Here is a 17,848-nt window from a genome sequence, read left to right on the forward strand (position 1 = left end):
TTTTTTTCTTTCCAGCACCTCTACAAACAAGCATGGGAGGCTGACAAGACCAAAGTCCACATCATGTCTGATATCCCCCAGATTACTCTGGCAAAGGCACATGCAATTAATATGAGTGATGTGAGTATAATTCCTCCAGTTGTCATCTTTCTTTCCTACCTATTTGAACCAATAAAAACAAATTAACTAATTAATGGCTCGATTTTGAGAATGACTGTTTTGACAATGAGTGGGAACCCACAAATGAGAATCTTTCTCTTTCTAATCTTGCTTTGCTAAGAGTAGGAGTAGGCCTGTTGATGGAACAGCAGTTAGGAATTCGAAGGGCAGTTGGATTTTGTTCTAGGAGTAGGTACTTCTTATCAAACTAAGAGAAGTAAAGAGAATGGTTTAGAGCCCAGGATAAGAGATAAAGAAAGAGTGAATCCCAGGACTTTCGTAAAGAGTCCCTCTACCAAGCTTTTGAAATGATTCTAAAGAGGCAGTCTTGGGAAAAGTTAAATGGAAAGGGAAGAATAACATTTTGAAGAATTTAGGTCAAGCCCCGTAAGGAATGTGCAACACTTACTGTTAGAAACTGCATAGGTGTTTTATTTCACTTCCTTTCTCATCCTAACCAGTTGCCAGGAAACCTCAAATCCTACCAGTGTTTTTTAATAAAGATTTATTTATTATTTATTTATTTATAATAAATGCTGCATCGTGTCTTAGTTGCAGCACGCGGGATCTTCATTGAGGCGTGCAGGATCTTCGTTGCAACACACGGGCTTCTCTCTGGTTGTGGCATGCAGTTTTCTCTTCTCTAGTTGTGGCATGCAGGCTCCAGGGCAGGTGGGCTTTGTAGCTGTGGCACATGGGTTCCAGAGCACGTGGGCTCTGTATTTTTGCCGCTCGCAGGCTCTCTAGTTGAGGTGCACGGGCTCAGTAGTTGTGGCATGCGGGCTTAGTTGCCCGGCGGCATGTGGGATCTTAGTTCCCTGACCAGGGATCGAACCTGGGTCCCCTGCATTGGAAGGTGGATTCTTTACCACTGGACCATCAGGGAAGTCCCCCTACCAGTTTTTTTCCTTTGTTTGTTTGAATTACACAGGGATTTGGAATTGTTGACTTCTTTTTGGATTGTAGTATCCACACAATTATATACATAAAAGTGTCAATTGCAAAACAGTGAAGTCTTTTGATGTAAAAACATGGTTATTTTGTATTCTACTCTTGACTCTTATTTGACAAAATGCATCAGTAAGAATCTACTGGGCTTTCACATTTTTAAAAAGCATATTTACAACCTAATAGAGACCAGTAGCTCTTACTTTTTCTGGTGGTTTTTTGAAGATGTTTTAATTTGTAATAGATTTTGTTTTCAAACACAGTTATGTTATTTGTGAGAGCATTTAGCCCTTGAACCACAAATGAAGCATTCTGCTGAAAGATTAAAAAAAAAAAAAAGATGCTGCAGTGCCATTTTACTCTTTTAAAATAAACCCAGACTTTCCTATTTAGAAGAAAACTATTTCCTTTGCCTCTCTTTCCAGAAACTCTACAAACTTTCTTTGGAAGAGTCTAAAAAGAAAGGGTATGATCTCAGAACTGATGCCATTCCTATCAAAGCTGCCAAAGCCTCAAGAGATATTGCAAGCGATGTAAGTCTGAAGGAAAGCGGTCACCTGACTGGGAGTTTCTAATCTACCAAAATAATAAGGGCTGAGTTTTAGAAACACTGAGTGAATAAAATATGAGAAAGAAAGCATGCCTGCTAACAATAGTCCCATTCTGTTCTGTAAATGCTTCTTAGCCTTGCTCTTGTGTTTTCTCTGGTATTCTGAAAAAACAGAATGCCAGCCACATTATGACCACCTTTGTACTCCATCACCAAGGCTATGGCCGGTAGAAATCCAAAGCCCTTCACTAAATTTTCTTAAGACTTGTGTTGTTCTTGCCTCCTGCCTCTTAGGCTCTGTCTTCCCAACAGGATGTCCCAGGAAGTGGTGTGCTGGGGGTCCTGATCTTTTGTGCTCATGATAGCTGATTATTAAATAATCATGAATTTTGCAAACCAGTTGTTAAACTATTGGTAGCTTGGTATCAACCGTAATGGGAGTACTTACACCACAGAAATTGGCAAACACCACAAATTAGGGCTTTTTTCCCCCAGAGAGCTGGTGTGCCAACACACCATTGCCATAACACATCACCTTTATGAAACTCAATTCTTTCATTTGGTTGTTTCCACAAGAAATCCACTCACAGTGAACATTTAATAATTTGGGGGTAATGAGAGGAGAACATTCAGAGTACTCGTTCCTTAGCCATCCCCCAGGTCTACTTTCTCTTTCCTCTTCCATCTCTGCTCTTCATTTTTCCTACCTACCCATCCCTATCCCACTCCTACATTGTCCTGAGGACTCCAAACTTCTCCCTCTATTGTGCTGGAGTCATTTGGCTCTCCCAGCTCCTAACCCCTAAGTTGTACACCTGAACCCACAAGAGATAGGCAGAATAAGGAGTTTTCCATGCATCAGGATCTCCCCCTGAAAGAGGGAACTTGGTGATAAATAGTAAAATTTCTTCCCCATTATACCAGAGTAGAGAGTCTTAAAAGAAAAAAAGCTCCACAAATATAAAGCTACCCTAAAATTATACTGTGTATCTCATAATTAAGCCTCTTCTCATCAGTGAAAGACTGTGGCTGGATGATTTTTCAGGGCAACATTAAACTGCTTAAAACATTCTGCTTTTTTTCTCTCATTTGCTGTACACTTATTACCTACTAAATGTTCTTTAACAACAGTGTATGTGTAAAAGTCTGGGTGGTGTATCATCACAAGATCCATGTTCTAAGCTTTAATGACTTTAGGAAGTCACTCACCCCTCTGGCCTCAGCTTACTGTTCTCTAAAATGGGGGCAGTAACAATAACTTTGCTGTCTACCTCACAAGGTATAGTTGTGATGATCAACTTACACAAATAAATGTGAAAAAAGTGTTTTGTGAACTGTAGAATTCTATAAAAGTATCCCTTTTTATGAAATACAGAATATTAACACTAGAATGATTTCTGGTCAAGGGAATAGCTCTGAATAAATATTTAAATTTTTCTTCACAGTATAAATACAAACACAATTATGAAAAGGAGAGGGGGAAGATGGTTGGTTTCCGCAGTCTTGAGGATGATCCCAAATTAGTCCACTCCATGCAAGTGGCCAAGATGCAATCTGATCGGGAGTACAAGAAAAACTATGAGAAAACCAAGACCAGCTACCACACCCCTGCTGACATGCTCAGTGTCACGGCCGCCAAGGATGCCCAAGCCAACGTCACCAACACCAACTACAAGCACCTGATTCACAAGTACATCCTCCTTCCAGACTCCATGAACATCCAGCTGTCCAAGAATATGAATCACATACAGAGTGATGTAAGGCTGTCTTCTTTCTGAGTGATGGTTGCATTCTTAGCACGAGAAGGGAGATTACAGGCTCCTGTGCCACAGTTTTGTATCTAAATTGATAAGGTAAAGTAGAATGTGCTTCTTCTCTTTATAGAATGAATATAAGCAGGACTACAATGAATGGTACAAAGGGCTTGGCTGGAGTCCAGCTGGTTCCCTAGAAGTGGAGAAGGCCAAGAAAGCAACTGAAAATGCCAGTGATCAGAAATACCGCCAGCACCCTAGCAACTTCCAGTTTAAGAAGCTGAATGACTCCATGGACATGGTTCTTGCCAAGCGGAATGCGCATACCATGAACAAGGTAGACAGAACAGCTATCCTTCCTTGTAGCTCCCAGCCAGACAGGGCTAGCAGTCTCTGGTTCTTGTTTGGGAAATTTAATTTGGGCCCACCACTTCTATGCAGTGGCAAACAGTACCAGAGCACTCCCCTACACCATTTTCTTCTGCTCCCTACCTCTTATTTTTATTTTACTTGCGCTTCTAATTAAGTTAGGAATTATTTGTTCTTTTAAATTATTTTTTTAAGTCTGAGTTTATTTTTGGTGTCTTTTCTGAATCATATACTACTTTAGTTACTAAATTAACTTAAGCTAATTCAAATTGAGTGCATTCAAATATTGTTATATTTTTTCTTTCTTGTTTGTCCTAAAAAGTTATTAAATTTTAAATGTATGCTTTTTAACTTTCTAGTACCTATACACCGTTGATTGGAACAAAGATAAAACCAAGGTTCATGTGATGCCAGATACACCAGATATTTTACAAGCCAAGCAAAATCAAACACACTACAGTCAGGTAAAGCTACATAAAAATTTTGCTTGAAACTAATTGAACGTTTTAAATGATGGCATGGTATATAATTGATGTAAATGCTGAAGCAGTGGAAATGAATGACTCAAACTGGTTAGCGTAGGGATGTTGCAGTTTATGGTGGTTTAAAGCAAGCACTTTGGCTGTGATTATATATCCCATGGAGCAGACATCGTGCCTGTTTTGTTTATTTCAGTACTCATTGTGCATGGCGCAGTATAGAAAATTGATAAATAGCTGTTGGAAGAAAAAATTGCACCAAACAGAACTAGTATGAGCTTTGGCTTTGCCATTTATGAATTGTGTAATATTGGGTCTAAACCTTAATTTCCTCATCCCTAAAACTGGGACCATAAAAGTGCCTATGACATTGAATTGCTATGAGGACCAAATGGGAAATTCCATGAAGGGCTCTCATCACAGTGCCTGGCACATAGTAAGCACTGGATGGCCTTCAGCTATTTTTATTATTGTCCAGTTTTAACATGTGCATCCATTCAATAAATTTGATTCAGAAAGATTAACTTATTTATTGCACTTTACAAAAGGCATTTCATTATCTATTACTTTTATCATTTAGATAATTAAAATATGTTACCTGACCCTTTTTTTAAAAATCAATTTAACATCTATAATCAAAATAGTGAGCCTCAACTGTACTTAACTGCAAAGGGAATCTACCTAATATACTTGATATGACCATATGGTGTCTGAACAGAAAAGGACATGATCAACTGCACTACCAAGGGGGTGGGGAGTGAGTCTCAGAGGCAAAAAAAAAAAAAAAAAAAAAAGAAGCCAGATCATGTGATGCTAAGTCATTGCTCTATTAAACAGCTTGCTTTGTTTTTATCCATATCTTTAGAGATAAGATAGATGATGTTAAAATCTGATGTCTACTCTTTAGGTACACTTTTGTTCAGTAATCTGTTTGGGTTTTAATATACACCGAATAATGCTAAATAATTTCTTTAATTTTCAGAAACTCTATAAACTTGGATGGGAAGAAGCTTTGAAGAAAGGCTATGATCTCCCAGTTGATGCAATTTCTGTACAATTGGCCAAAGCTTCAAGAGACATTGCTAGTGATGTAAGTATTGTTTGACTTCTATGAGGATATACTGTTATCTGAATCCAGTACCTTAATGCTGGTAATGATTTTCACAGATAGGCCCTACCTTTCAAAATGTAATGCCGTTCCCTTCACCTTCTCCTACCCTCTTCACTTACCCCAAATTCACTCTTGTTTCTCACTGATCGAATATCAAAAAAGGGGCTGCCTGGACAGAGACTGAGCCAGAGGACCTACAAGATGCGTTACACTAAGACATGATGTTTCTAGACATTACAAAAGAACCAGAGATTTCCGTTTTCCCTTGCTTGCCTGCAAATAATTTTCCTGGCTTCTATTTGTTGATTTTAGACAAATTCAAAGAGCCAGATAATAAATAACCTCAACAACCTAATGTTAATAGATTTTTCTTTGCACATATTTAAAATTAGCTTCCAATTCTTTCTATTTAGTCCATCCTTGCATTTACATAATTATAATAAAGTGGCTCAGGGTATAGAAAATACAGAAAGTGGCAGGAATTTAGGTTTAAGATCCAGAGGACTTAACTTTCCCCTGGATATCTTGTCGAAAGTTCATAAAACAAGGATATTCGCTCTCCAAGGCAACTTCTTTTTTTTTTTGGCCGCACACAGTTTGTGGGATCTTAGTTCCCCGACCAGGCATTAAACCCCAGGCTATGGCAGTGACAGCGCTGAGTCCTAACCACTGGACAGCCAGGGAATTCCCAAGGCAACTTCTATTTATGATTGGAAAGGGTAGTAAATTTGATAAATAAACTGGATATAGTTCCTATTGATCAATTAAAGTTTTATAAGTATTCAACTTAGATATTCTGCAAACACTAAAACATATAATTTTGTTAACCCCAAAAACTAAGCACCAAAAACTCAGAGAACTTTGGTTATAGAGAATAAATTACCAGAATTTCATAGGGAAGCACAACCTCTTAATCAAAATCTTTGAAACAAAGCAAAACAAGGATTTGGTTTGGAGAGAAAGCATGTCTAAAGGCAGAATCTGACATAAAGAAGATGTGGTACATATATGCAATGGAATATTAGTCATAAAAAAGAATGAAATACTGCCATTTGCAGCAAAGACCTAGAGCTTGTCATACTGAGTGAAGTTAAGTCAAACAGAGAAGGAGAAATATCGTATGATATCACTTATATGCAGAATCTAAAAAATGATACAAATGAACGTATTTACAAAACAGAAACGGACTCACAGACTTAGAGAATGAACTTATGGTTACTGGGGGGAAGCGGGGAAGCAAGGGATAGTTAGGGAGTTTGGGATTGACATGTACAGACTGCTATTTTTAAAATGGATAACCAACAAGGACTTACTGTTTAGCACAGGGAACTCTGCTTAATGTTATGTGGTAGCCTGGATGGGAGGGCAGTCTGGGCAAGAATGGATACATGTTTATGTATGGATGAGTCACTTTGCTGTGCACCTGAAACTACCACAACATTCTTAATGAGGTATACTCCAATATTAAAAAGTTAAAAAAAAATAAAGACAGAATCTGACAATAAATTCTAAGAATATAAGGGAAGTTTCTCTCTAATTCAGTTAATTAGAAGTGTTGAGAATTAATTAGATGACGTGTTATTACCCACCCTCTGGCTTGCAGGTCAATACTTCATTAAAATGAATAGATGTGGTAATGAACCTAAAGCAGTAGTGATGCTTGAACGGTCCCCAGAAAGTAAAATCATTTTCATTTAATGTTAGTGCTCCCCATGAGGTAAAGATAGTTTAGGAAACTAAATTGTGTCAATACTTTCCTAACAACACAATATTTGATAGTACCTAATTTCTTTTCACGTAAATCTGTTAGAAACTTTTGGAATCTTACCCTAAAGTTAAATTACCTATAAATGAATTTCGCACCATTGTAGAGATTGTATCTCCTCTCAGTTTCAAATGGTTCTTGTATCTATACGATCTAAGGAGAGTAGAGCTATTTTTTATGAGTATTCAATTTAATAAGTTAGAATCATAGAATTTAGAGTTAGAAGATAACTTAAAGGTTATTTAATCTAATCTCCCACTCAGCATCCTACCTTCTCTCCATTCCACTGGTCTCTGGATACTTACAAATATAAGAATTTTTGTGTCATTCAGGGCAGGTTGTTTCCTTGCTGGATCATCTCTAATTGACGTTATCTATTTCCTTATTTCGAACATGTTACTGATCAACCCTAGGTCTGTGTTTTAGAACACCACAAAAGTAGCATATTTCCTCTTTCACCTGATACCCCTTCAAACATTTCAAGTTTCTTACTTATTCTCCTTTGGTTTTAGCTTTATAGGTCCTTCAATCCTCTGATCATTCCACTTGTGATTTATTCTATTTTTTCAAATCCCTCTCAAAATAGAGTGCCTCAAAACTCGGTGTTGTTTTCCTGTTTCAGGTCAGGCCAAGCAAATGAGCTTCTGATTTGCCTTTATCTGTACCCCTACAGAATCTCTTACAAAAATCTACTTTTTTAAAAGCAACTTTGTCAGATTGCCCACATTGAGCTTATAATCCACATAGACTCTTGAGTATTTTTAGTAGACATAACCATGAAGCTGGGTGTCAAGAGAGAGTAGAACCTACTTCTGTGAAGTGTAATGTATGTTCAGCATCTGGTATCAAGTAAATGCTATTATTCCTCTCATTATGATCCCTCTTGTCATTGTCATCCAACAGTAATGCAGTTTTTCCCAATTGAATCTAAATACTAGATTTCACTATTAATTTCTTACATTTATGTAGTTCGTTTGACCTATCTTGGCAATATGTTGAGATCTTGTGGAATTTTGTTTCTAATTTAATGTGTTTAGCTGTTTTTATGTGCATGAAGATATGGATCCCAAACAGGCCAAGTTTATGTGACATAATTATATGGCAAACCACTCAAAAACCCTGCTGCTTAATAAATTAATCTACACTATTAGGCCTGTTCATCAAGTCCTGAATCTCCCCCATTTTTTTTTTTTTTGCCATTCAGCCATACTTTTCCATCATTCCCATAAAGATATCACAAGAGCTTTATCAAATGCTACCGTAGAGTCAGCATACACAATGTCTAGCACATCCCAATATATATTTCTACCTCTAGTTGAATTTAATTTCTCATCATAACCTGTCCTGATACTCAGCTACATTATGTTTTTTTGGAAGCTTCCACTTAAGTTTTTACATTTCTTGTTAAGTTAAATGAAATTCTCAGTTTTGGAAAACAAACATGCAAACAAAGCAAACTGAGTTTAACTTGCCCTGTGTTTATGTTAATAAGAGAACTGTTTCCTCTGATTTCAGTTTAAATATAAACAAGGCTACCGCAAGCAAGTCGGCCACCATATTGGATTCCGGAGTCTGCAAGATGATCCAAAGCTTGTGTTGTCCATGAATGTAGCCAAAATGCAGAGTGAAAGGGAATACAAGAAGGACTTTGAGAAGTGGAAAACCAAGTTCAGCAGCCCAGTGGACATGCTTGGAGTGGTGCTGGCCAAAAAATGCCAGGCCTTGGTCAGTGACATAGACTACAAGAACTACCTGCACCAGTGGACATGTCTGCCTGACCAGAATGACGTTGTTCAAGCTAAAAAGGTTTATGAACTACAGAGTGAGGTCAGTTTCTACTAAGTCTCATAGTTTATGTAGTACTTCATATCTCATATGAGTAGCCATTTAATCGTAGACAGAGTGAAACTAGATAGATAAGTTATTACTGAATATCTAAAATGCATCTGTTTGTAATGCATAGAATCACTTGAGTCAAGGGTCCAGATGAGGTTGGAATTTTGATGGCTTGCTTTGTATTTTCACAGAATTTGTATAAGTCTGACCTTGAGTGGCTGAGAGGCATAGGATGGAGTCCCCTGGGTTCTTTGGAGGCAGAAAAGAACAAACGGGCTTCAAACATCATCAGTGAGAAGAAATATCGCCAGCCTCCAGACAGAAACAAGTTCACCAGCATTCCTGATGCCATGGACATAGTTCTGGCAAAGACAAATGCCAAAAATAGGAGTGATGTGAGTAACTTCAGAAATAAATAAAAGAAATTATAGTGCCTGATATCTGGTAGGTGCTCAATAGTATTTGCTTAATAAATTAGTAGAACAGCATAGCATTGCATCACACAGCATAATGTTTTTTTATTTGGTTACTTCATTTGAATTATCAGTTACCCTACACTGGATCATGTAAAAATGGGTTAGTATAAATTTTGTCACCCAAATCTTGCTTTATTTATTTATCCAAATCATAAAGAAAAAACTATTGAATGTATTTTTTTTCTTTGAAACTTGAGTGCATTAAAGACCCAGATTTTGTTGGGATAGAGTATATGAGAGGGAGATATTCTGAGTACCTTACACAGGCACAGTGGAAATGTCATAAAGAGTATATAGTTATCTATTTATCTGGTGGTTCCCAACCAGGGACAATTTTGTCCCACAGGGGACATTTGGCAGCACACAGAGACCTTGTCATAACTTGAGGGTGGCATGCTACTGGTATCTGGTGGATAGAAGTCAGGACAGTTCCCTCACAACAAAGACTCATCCAGTATACAACACCAATAGTGCTGAGGTTGAGAAACTCTGATCTTTCTTAATCAGAAAGGTTAGTCCAGAACCAGGATAAAGGTATATGGAAATTCACAAGCCTTGGTTTGTTGTAGTCCTGAATGTCTTAATTGGCTCCTCTGGGTTACATGGACCATAGTAAGCATGTTCAGGAAGGAGAAAAGTGCCACCCCCTCACACCCCACACTGCACAACTCAAAGGGAAATTGATAAGTCCAAGGAACCAATGAGACTTTAAAATCTTGTTATATTGAAATAATTTCAGGTATACAGAAAAGTTGAAAATAGTACAAATAATTTATATGTATGTTCATCTTTATACATATATATATCTTTTCACCCAGATTCCGCAATTATTAGCATTTTGTCACTTTTGCCTTTTCTTTCTCCCCCTCCCACCTCTTTCTCTTAGCTCTGTGTGTGTGTGTGTGTGTGTGTGTGTATGTGTATGTGTATAAGTTGCTTCCTGATGCCACTCTATCCCTAAATGTGAATTTCCTGAAAATAAGAACATTCTCTTAGATAACCACAGTGCAATGATCAAAATCAGGAAAGTAGTGTTGAAATAACACTAGTCTACAGAATTTACTAAATTTTACCACAAGTGTCCTTTATAGAAAGTAAAAAATCTTTTCTGATCCAGGATCCCATCCAAGACCACACGTTGAATTTACTTGTCATGTCTTTAGTCTCCTTTAATCTGAACTGGTTCCTCACTTCTTTGTCTTCCAAGTCCTTGACATTTGTGAAGAGCACAGGCCAGTTGTTTTGTAGAACCTCCCTAAATGTGGGTTTCTCTAGTGTTTCCTCATGATTAGATTCAGGTTTTGTATTTTTGGCAGGATAGCACATGTTGCATCCTCCTCCATATAGGCACATAATGTCAATCTGTCCCATTACTGATCATTTTAACTTTGATTACTTGGGTGAAATGGTGTCACCAGCTTTCTCCACTGTCTGGTTACTATTTTGTCCTTTGTAATTGATAAGTATCTTGTGGGAAGATTCTCTGACAATGTAAACACAGTTTTTCATCAGACTTTCACCCCCCAGTTTTAATAAATCAATGAGATTTTTGATCGGGTCCCTCTGTCTTCTGTTGAAGAAAGACGGATGATAACCCCGGGACATACAAGAGGCTTTGATAAATCTCATACAAAATCCTTTGGGGGAATCCTAATCCTCCCAAATAATTATGAGGTATAATTATATAATAAACCACATAGGAAATGAGACTCCCTAATATATAGACATACCCTGAATATGTCATCTTTTCAGAAGATAAGGGCTGTCCCCCAGTTAAACACCGAGGGAGACTTTTACAATCCAACAGGTGGAGAACTGCTGCTCCATTTGATGATGTTGGCAAAGGCTTTAAATACTTGGGTTGATTTCTTACAGGCAGGTTAGTTGTAACTTTGAAAAGGTAATCCATAATCTATATTTTTGAAGGCAGTTATGTCTCAGATGAGTCAAAAAATACTATATCTGTTTTCTGCTTATGTTATCTGCTTATGCTATTGTGATGCTTAATTTAGATGAATCAGTAATACTGTTTGAAGTTAACGACGTCACTCACTAATCTTACAGCACCACTGAAAAACACTTATTTCTCATTTTAGAGACATTATAGAGAAGCTTGGGACAAGGACAAGACTCAAGTCCACATCATGCCTGATACACCTGACATTATTCTGGCTAAAGCAAACTTAATCAATATGAGTGATGTAAGTTTCCAAATTCAGCATGTGTTTTCAGAAAGCTCATTTTATTTTTATTTTTTTAAATATTTATTTATTTATTTATTTTTATTTGGTTGCACTGGGTCTTAGTTGCAGCAGGTGGCTCCTTAGTTGTGGCATGTGAACTCTTAGTTGTGGCATGCATGTGGGATCTAGTTCCCCGACCAGGGATCGAACCCGGGCCCCCTGCATTAGGAGCATGGAGTCCCAACCACTGTGCCACCAGGGAAGTCCCCAGAAATCTCGTTTTAGTTGCGTCTAAGGCAGTGAATTTATTTGGAATTTATTTTGAATACTTAAATCATTTTAATTAACTACAACTGACTTAGAGTCCTCATTTAGTGGTTTTAAACCTGAACATCCAAATAATTGGCACTCCCTATGTCAGATAGAGTTGGAGGGATGTGCTCTCTGTTCATTATAGTCCATTATTACGCATGTTGTCATAATGTAATGGTTTGTATAGCTCTTCCCTATGTGGATAAGAACTTCTTGGGAGCAGAGACAATTCATATTTGATCTGCAGTGCTTAGCTAGTATAGTGCCTGATATACATGAAATTCAATAAAATTTAAATGAGTGAGCATAAAAAACTCTTGCACACACACAAAAACTCATGCACCAAAAAAACACTCATTCAGGATAATTTCATTTTTATTTTTATTGTCATCATGGCATAATCTGAAAATAATGGATGTAAAAATTAATATTTTAAAGACAAGTTCTAAATTCTAATACAAACACTTTAACTTAAATAATGTACTGGAGTAATGACACAAAGGACTAAAATATAAAAACAAGTCCAAGATCAATAGGCACTTTAAACAATCTGGTTTCTAAATGAAGTGCATTAAATTAGATTCTCAATTATTTAATTATGTAACAAATCTGATGAAGCACATTATTTCACTTAAGCTTTTTAAATTCAATATTTAAACTTTCCTCAAAAAATCTTACATTTTAAAATCTTAACATTTTAAAAATTATGAAGCACTTTGTTTCTTACCTAAAAATGTGTATCCTACTTTTGGACAGCCCTATATTGTGAAATAGATTTTGTTTCACAATGTGTTAGCTACGTAGTCCGTTAGGTGTGATTTCCCCCCACTAGAGGTGTTAGATGGGAAAAGGCATTGCTCTTGGGCTTCCCTGGTGGTGCAGTGGTTGGGAATCCACCTGCTAGTGCCGGGGACATGGTTCAAGTCCTGGTCCAGAAGGATCCCACATGCCACGGAGCAACTGAGCCCATGCGCCACAACTACCAAGCCTGCGCTCTAGAGCCCATGAGCCACGACTACTGAGCCCACATGCCACAGTGACTGAAGCCCGCGCACCTAGAGCCCATGCTCCGCAATAAGAGAAGCCACCACAATGAGAAGCCCACACACTGCAATAAAGAGTAACCCCCGCTTGCTGCAACTAGAGAAAGCCCGTGCGCAGCAACAAAGACCCAACGCAGCCAAAAAAAATAAATTAAATAATTTTTTTTTAAAAGGCATTGCTCTTTTCTAACAAAAACTTCTAATGAAACATTCAAAGTTAATTGGAAAACAGCACCTAAATGATCATTTCATTTCTCTACCAACTTACTTCTGTCTGTCTCATTCTCATAAGTATTTGGGAAGAGCTGACATTTAATTTTATTGATCTAAGTAATTGAAGAGCTTTCAACTTTAAAACAGGATCATCAGCAATCAATGATCATAATATCCAATTACATTTGAGTATCCTAGAGCACATATTGTACTATCCTCATGAGCTCTTAAAATATTCAGCACTTTGGGGCTTCCCTGGTGGCGCAGTGGTTGAGAATCCGCCTGCCGATGCAGGGGACACGGGTTCATGCCCCGGTCTGGGAAGATCCCACATGCCGCAGAGCGGCTAGGCCCGTGAGCCATGGCCGCTGAGCCTGAGCATCCGGAGCCTGTGCTCCGCAGCAGGAGAGGCCACAACGGTGAGAGGCCCGCGTACTGCAAAAAAAAAAAAAAAAAAAAAAATTAACACTTTGGATTCATTATGGTGCAGATGTTTATGGAAAATAGCTTTTTTCAAAGTGATTTTCATCTCTTAACAGAAACTCTACCGAATGGGTTATGAGGAGCTGAAGAAAAAAGGTTACGATCTTCCCGTTGATGCCATACCACTCAAAGCAGCAAAAGCATCCCGAGAAATTGCCAGCGAAGTAAGACTTTCTCCCTTGTTTGTATTGATGGGATTGCAATTTTCACTTCAAAGCAGTCTCAATTTAATTTTAAATTGAACAGAGTCCTCCAAGTAACAAAACATAGTGAAATTATCCCAGGGATGCAGTGTGAGATGAGGATAAGTTCAAGGATGCATTTATTATGTATGGAATTTGTAGGATTTAGCCTTTAATCTTTCCTACCAAAAACACCTTAAATCTGTGGCTCTCTACCCTTGGTGATATTTGGAATATATGTTCTCTGTAATTTGCCACAAAGATAGTAATATAAGTTAATCTTAAAAAGAATAAGACATGATTTCTTTTTTTTTCCTTTAGTACAAGTACAAGGAAGCTTTTCGCAAGCAGCTTGGCCACCACATTGGAGCCCGGGACATCAAAGATGACCCCAAGATGATGTGGTCCATGCATGTGGCCAAGATCCAGAGTGACCGGGAGTATAAGAAGGACTTTGAGAAGTGGAAGACCAAGTTCAGCAGCCCAGTGGACATGCTGGGGGTGGTACAGGCCAAGAAGTGCCAGGCCTTGGTCAGTGACATAGACTACAAGAACTACCTGCACCAGTGGACCTGCCTGCCTGACCAGACTGATGTCACCCATGCTCGACGAGCCTATGACCTCCAGAGTGATGTGAGTATAAGATTTTCCTTTGGCCAACAAAACACCATGTCTGCTTACCTAAGTATCAAAGTTCCCCAAAATGAGGGGAGTTGAGTTTACAAAAGTGAGTTCTACCTCCCTGGACTAATGCCCACTCTCTATCCAGTCACACAGACATCTGAGAACATCATTATTTCCAAAAAGAAAGAACCAGCAAAGCACTGATTGCTTTGACGGAAACCTCTAGATTATTGATCTAGTAGAGTTGGGTCGTTCTCTATGTTCTGTTTAAAATGTTTTTCATCTTCTTTGGAGAAATGTCTATTTAGGTCTTCTGCCCATTTTTGGATTGGGTTGTTTTTTTGTTATTGAGGTGGATGAGCTGCTTATAAATTTTGGACGTTAATCCTTTGTCAGTTGCTTCATTTGCAAATATTTTCTCCCATGTTGAGGGTTGTCTTTTGGTCTTGTTTATGGTTTCCTTTGCTGTGCAAAAGCTTTGAAGTTTCATTAGGTCCCACGTGTTTATTTTTGTTTTTATTTCCATTTCTCTAGGAGGTGGGTCAAAAAAGATCTTGCTGTGTTTTATGTCATAGAGTGTTCTGCCTATGTTTTCCTCTAAGAGTTTGATAGTTTCTGGCCCTACATTTAGGTCTTTAATCCATTTTGAGCTTATTTTTGTGTATGGTGTTAGGGAGTGTTCTAATCTCATACTTTTACTGATTCACTTTGTTATAAAGCAGAAACTAACACACCATTGTAAAGCAATTATACTCCAATAAAGATGTAAAAAATAAATAAATAAAATGTTTTTCAAAATAGGTTTCTAATCTGAATATTTTGTGGATTCACAAGACATAGCAAAATGTTTAAATTTCCCAAGAATCCAAGCATTGAAATATATATATAATATAATGTATTATAATTCAAATTTTTATTTCTTTAAGGCATACCATTATGCTTATGTTTAGTGGTTTATCACTTACAATTTCAGAATTTGTACAAGGCCGACCTTCAGTGGCTCAAAGGCATTGGCTGGTTACCTAGTGGCTCTCTTGAGAATGAGAGGAACAAGAGAGCTACCCAGATTTTGAGTGACCACGTTTACCGTCAGCACCCAGATAAATTCACATTTTCCATCCTTATGGACTCCATCCCAATGGTTTTGGCAAAAAACAACGCTATTACCATGAACCATGTAAGTCTTTATTTTACTTGAGCAGGGTATCAATTTTTGTATGTGTGTATGTAAACACTGAAATCTGTCTTGATAAAAGAAAAATCACATTCAATTATTTTGTTTGGTATTGAAGTGGTTTTTAAGTAAGTGTTGTGCTTCTTACTGATATGAGATACCTAGACGTAAAGGTGTCACAAGTACTGACGCACAAAATGGACTCTCTTTACTCTCATTAAGAACCAGATTCATAACTGGCTTGTACTTGTCACATCCTTTTTTTTGTTTCTTTCAGCATCTCTATACAGAAGCTTGGGATAAAGATAAAACCACTGTCCACATTATGCCAGACACCCCTGAAGTTTTACAAGCTAAACAAAACCAAATAAATTTCAGTGAGGTAAGCAATATATTCATGGTGCATGATATATTTTTTCTTGCACTGCGCTTTATAGATCAAGCTTACGATGATTTATGTCTATTTCAGAAACACTATAAACTTGGCCTAGAAGAAGCCAAGATGAAAGGCTATGATATGCGGATAGATGCCATTCCCATCAGGGCAGCCAAGGCCTCCAGAGACATTGCAAGTGAAGTAAGTGCACCTGTAGAGTTCTTTGCTCAGCTTTGGCTCAAAGATTTCTTTCTCTCTCAAAGATATGTAGTAGAGCAAGTAAGCTATGAAGTTAAGGTTCTAGCTAACAGTTTTTTGTAAGTAAATAGTTTAAAATAATGGTAATAAAACTCTCAACATAAAGGTTAACTTCTAGGTATGACTGAGTCCACAGCAACATGCATTTTAAAATACTGTCTATTCCCTGCTGAACAAAAGCACTGGCTACTTGACTATAGCTCACACAGCCTTTTGGCTTTTCCACATTATGTGTACTTATATACAATTGAGCTCATCATAGGATCCCTTCCAAACGCAGCCCATTCATTCCCTGTAAACCAGTGAACCTGCAAGGGCTGAAGAAATGGGACACATTATTCTATTTAAAGTCCAACGATCCATGCGCACCATGTGTTTATCTCTTCATCCTGTGATTGGCTGCAGATATTTACCTATTTCAAAATATGGGTTTACTCACATTTCTAGAAATGTTTGTCCTTCTATTTCTTTTGTCTGTGAAGTCAAAAGCATATTTTCCCTTTATATCCAAAATATGGGAAGTAACTGTCATACTTTAAAAATAAATGTTCAACGATCACAGAATGGTTAAAAGTATTAATATATACCAATATAATGGAATACCTGCTGTCACTAAAATTCATGTTTGTAGGTAATATATAATGACACAGGAAAATGCTTATTTAATAACTGAAATGAGCGGGCACAAACCCATATACAGTATGACTCCTAATTTTATTCTTTCTCTCTCTCTCTCACACACACACCCACATACCCACACCCACAAAAAGCTGTTTTCATCAGCAGTTATCACGGAATGGCAGAATAATGTCTTAATTTTTATTTTCTTTTCTGTATACATATACAAGCTTTATTTTCTAAATGGTTTACAAGATGCAGTCTCACATATTATTTATATATTCGGGGGGAAACATGTTTTTAATGAATAGGAAAATCTGAGCCTACTAATCATTTTATACTAAAAGTTATACTAGGTGACTATCAGTATTTTTCTTCTTCTAGTTCAAATACAAAGAAGATTATCGTAAGCAGCTTGGCCATCACATTGGTGCCCGAGCGATACGTGACGACCCCAAGATGATGTGGTCCATGCATGTGGCCAAGATCCAGAGTGACCGGGAGTACAAGAAGGACTTTGAGAAGTGGAAGACCAAGTTCAGCAGCCCAGTGGACATGCTGGGGGTGGTGCTGGCCAAGAAGTGCCAGACTTTGGTCAGTGACATAGACTACAAGAACTACCTGCACCAGTGGACCTGCCTGCCTGACCAGAGTGATGTCATGCACGCTCGGCACGCCTATGACCTCCAGAGCGACGTAAGTACTGAGGATCATGATGACGTGCAAAGGTGGGAAATCAGTGAATTAACACCCCTTGGATAAGTGGCACCAAACTCACCAGCCCCTGCAAGTGGGGCATGACATTTCTTCTTTTCCTGTGAGTGTTAAATGTCAAACCCTCCAGACCGAAAAGGGATATTGTCTGATACCCTGCCTGTCCACCAAACTACGTTTTCAAGAGTGTTCTTACTTTATTTCATATCCTTTTGATGAAA

At 37.9% G+C, this 17,848-nt stretch overlaps 1 protein-coding gene across 1 annotated transcript in view; it reads left to right on the forward strand.

Moving 5' to 3' along the window:
- NEB (nebulin) overlaps window positions 1-17,848 on the forward strand; it is a 289,834-nt gene that overhangs the window by 116,699 nt on the left and 155,287 nt on the right. Inside the window, exons 42-56 of the mRNA XM_081243154.1 lie at window positions 16-120; window positions 1,533-1,640; window positions 3,103-3,414; window positions 3,542-3,748; window positions 4,140-4,244; window positions 5,242-5,349; window positions 8,651-8,962; window positions 9,163-9,366; window positions 11,544-11,648; window positions 13,738-13,845; window positions 14,185-14,496; window positions 15,461-15,664; window positions 15,939-16,043; window positions 16,131-16,238; window positions 17,298-17,609. Coding sequence (XP_081099280.1) covers window positions 16-120; window positions 1,533-1,640; window positions 3,103-3,414; window positions 3,542-3,748; window positions 4,140-4,244; window positions 5,242-5,349; window positions 8,651-8,962; window positions 9,163-9,366; window positions 11,544-11,648; window positions 13,738-13,845; window positions 14,185-14,496; window positions 15,461-15,664; window positions 15,939-16,043; window positions 16,131-16,238; window positions 17,298-17,609 — 2,715 coding nt within the window. The remainder of the gene's footprint in view (window positions 1-15; window positions 121-1,532; window positions 1,641-3,102; window positions 3,415-3,541; window positions 3,749-4,139; window positions 4,245-5,241; window positions 5,350-8,650; window positions 8,963-9,162; window positions 9,367-11,543; window positions 11,649-13,737; window positions 13,846-14,184; window positions 14,497-15,460; window positions 15,665-15,938; window positions 16,044-16,130; window positions 16,239-17,297; window positions 17,610-17,848) is intronic.

Source organism: Mesoplodon bidens, assembly GCF_964165515.1.
Source record: "Mesoplodon bidens genome assembly, chromosome: 8".
NCBI classification, from domain to species: domain Eukaryota; kingdom Metazoa; phylum Chordata; class Mammalia; order Artiodactyla; family Ziphiidae; genus Mesoplodon; species Mesoplodon bidens.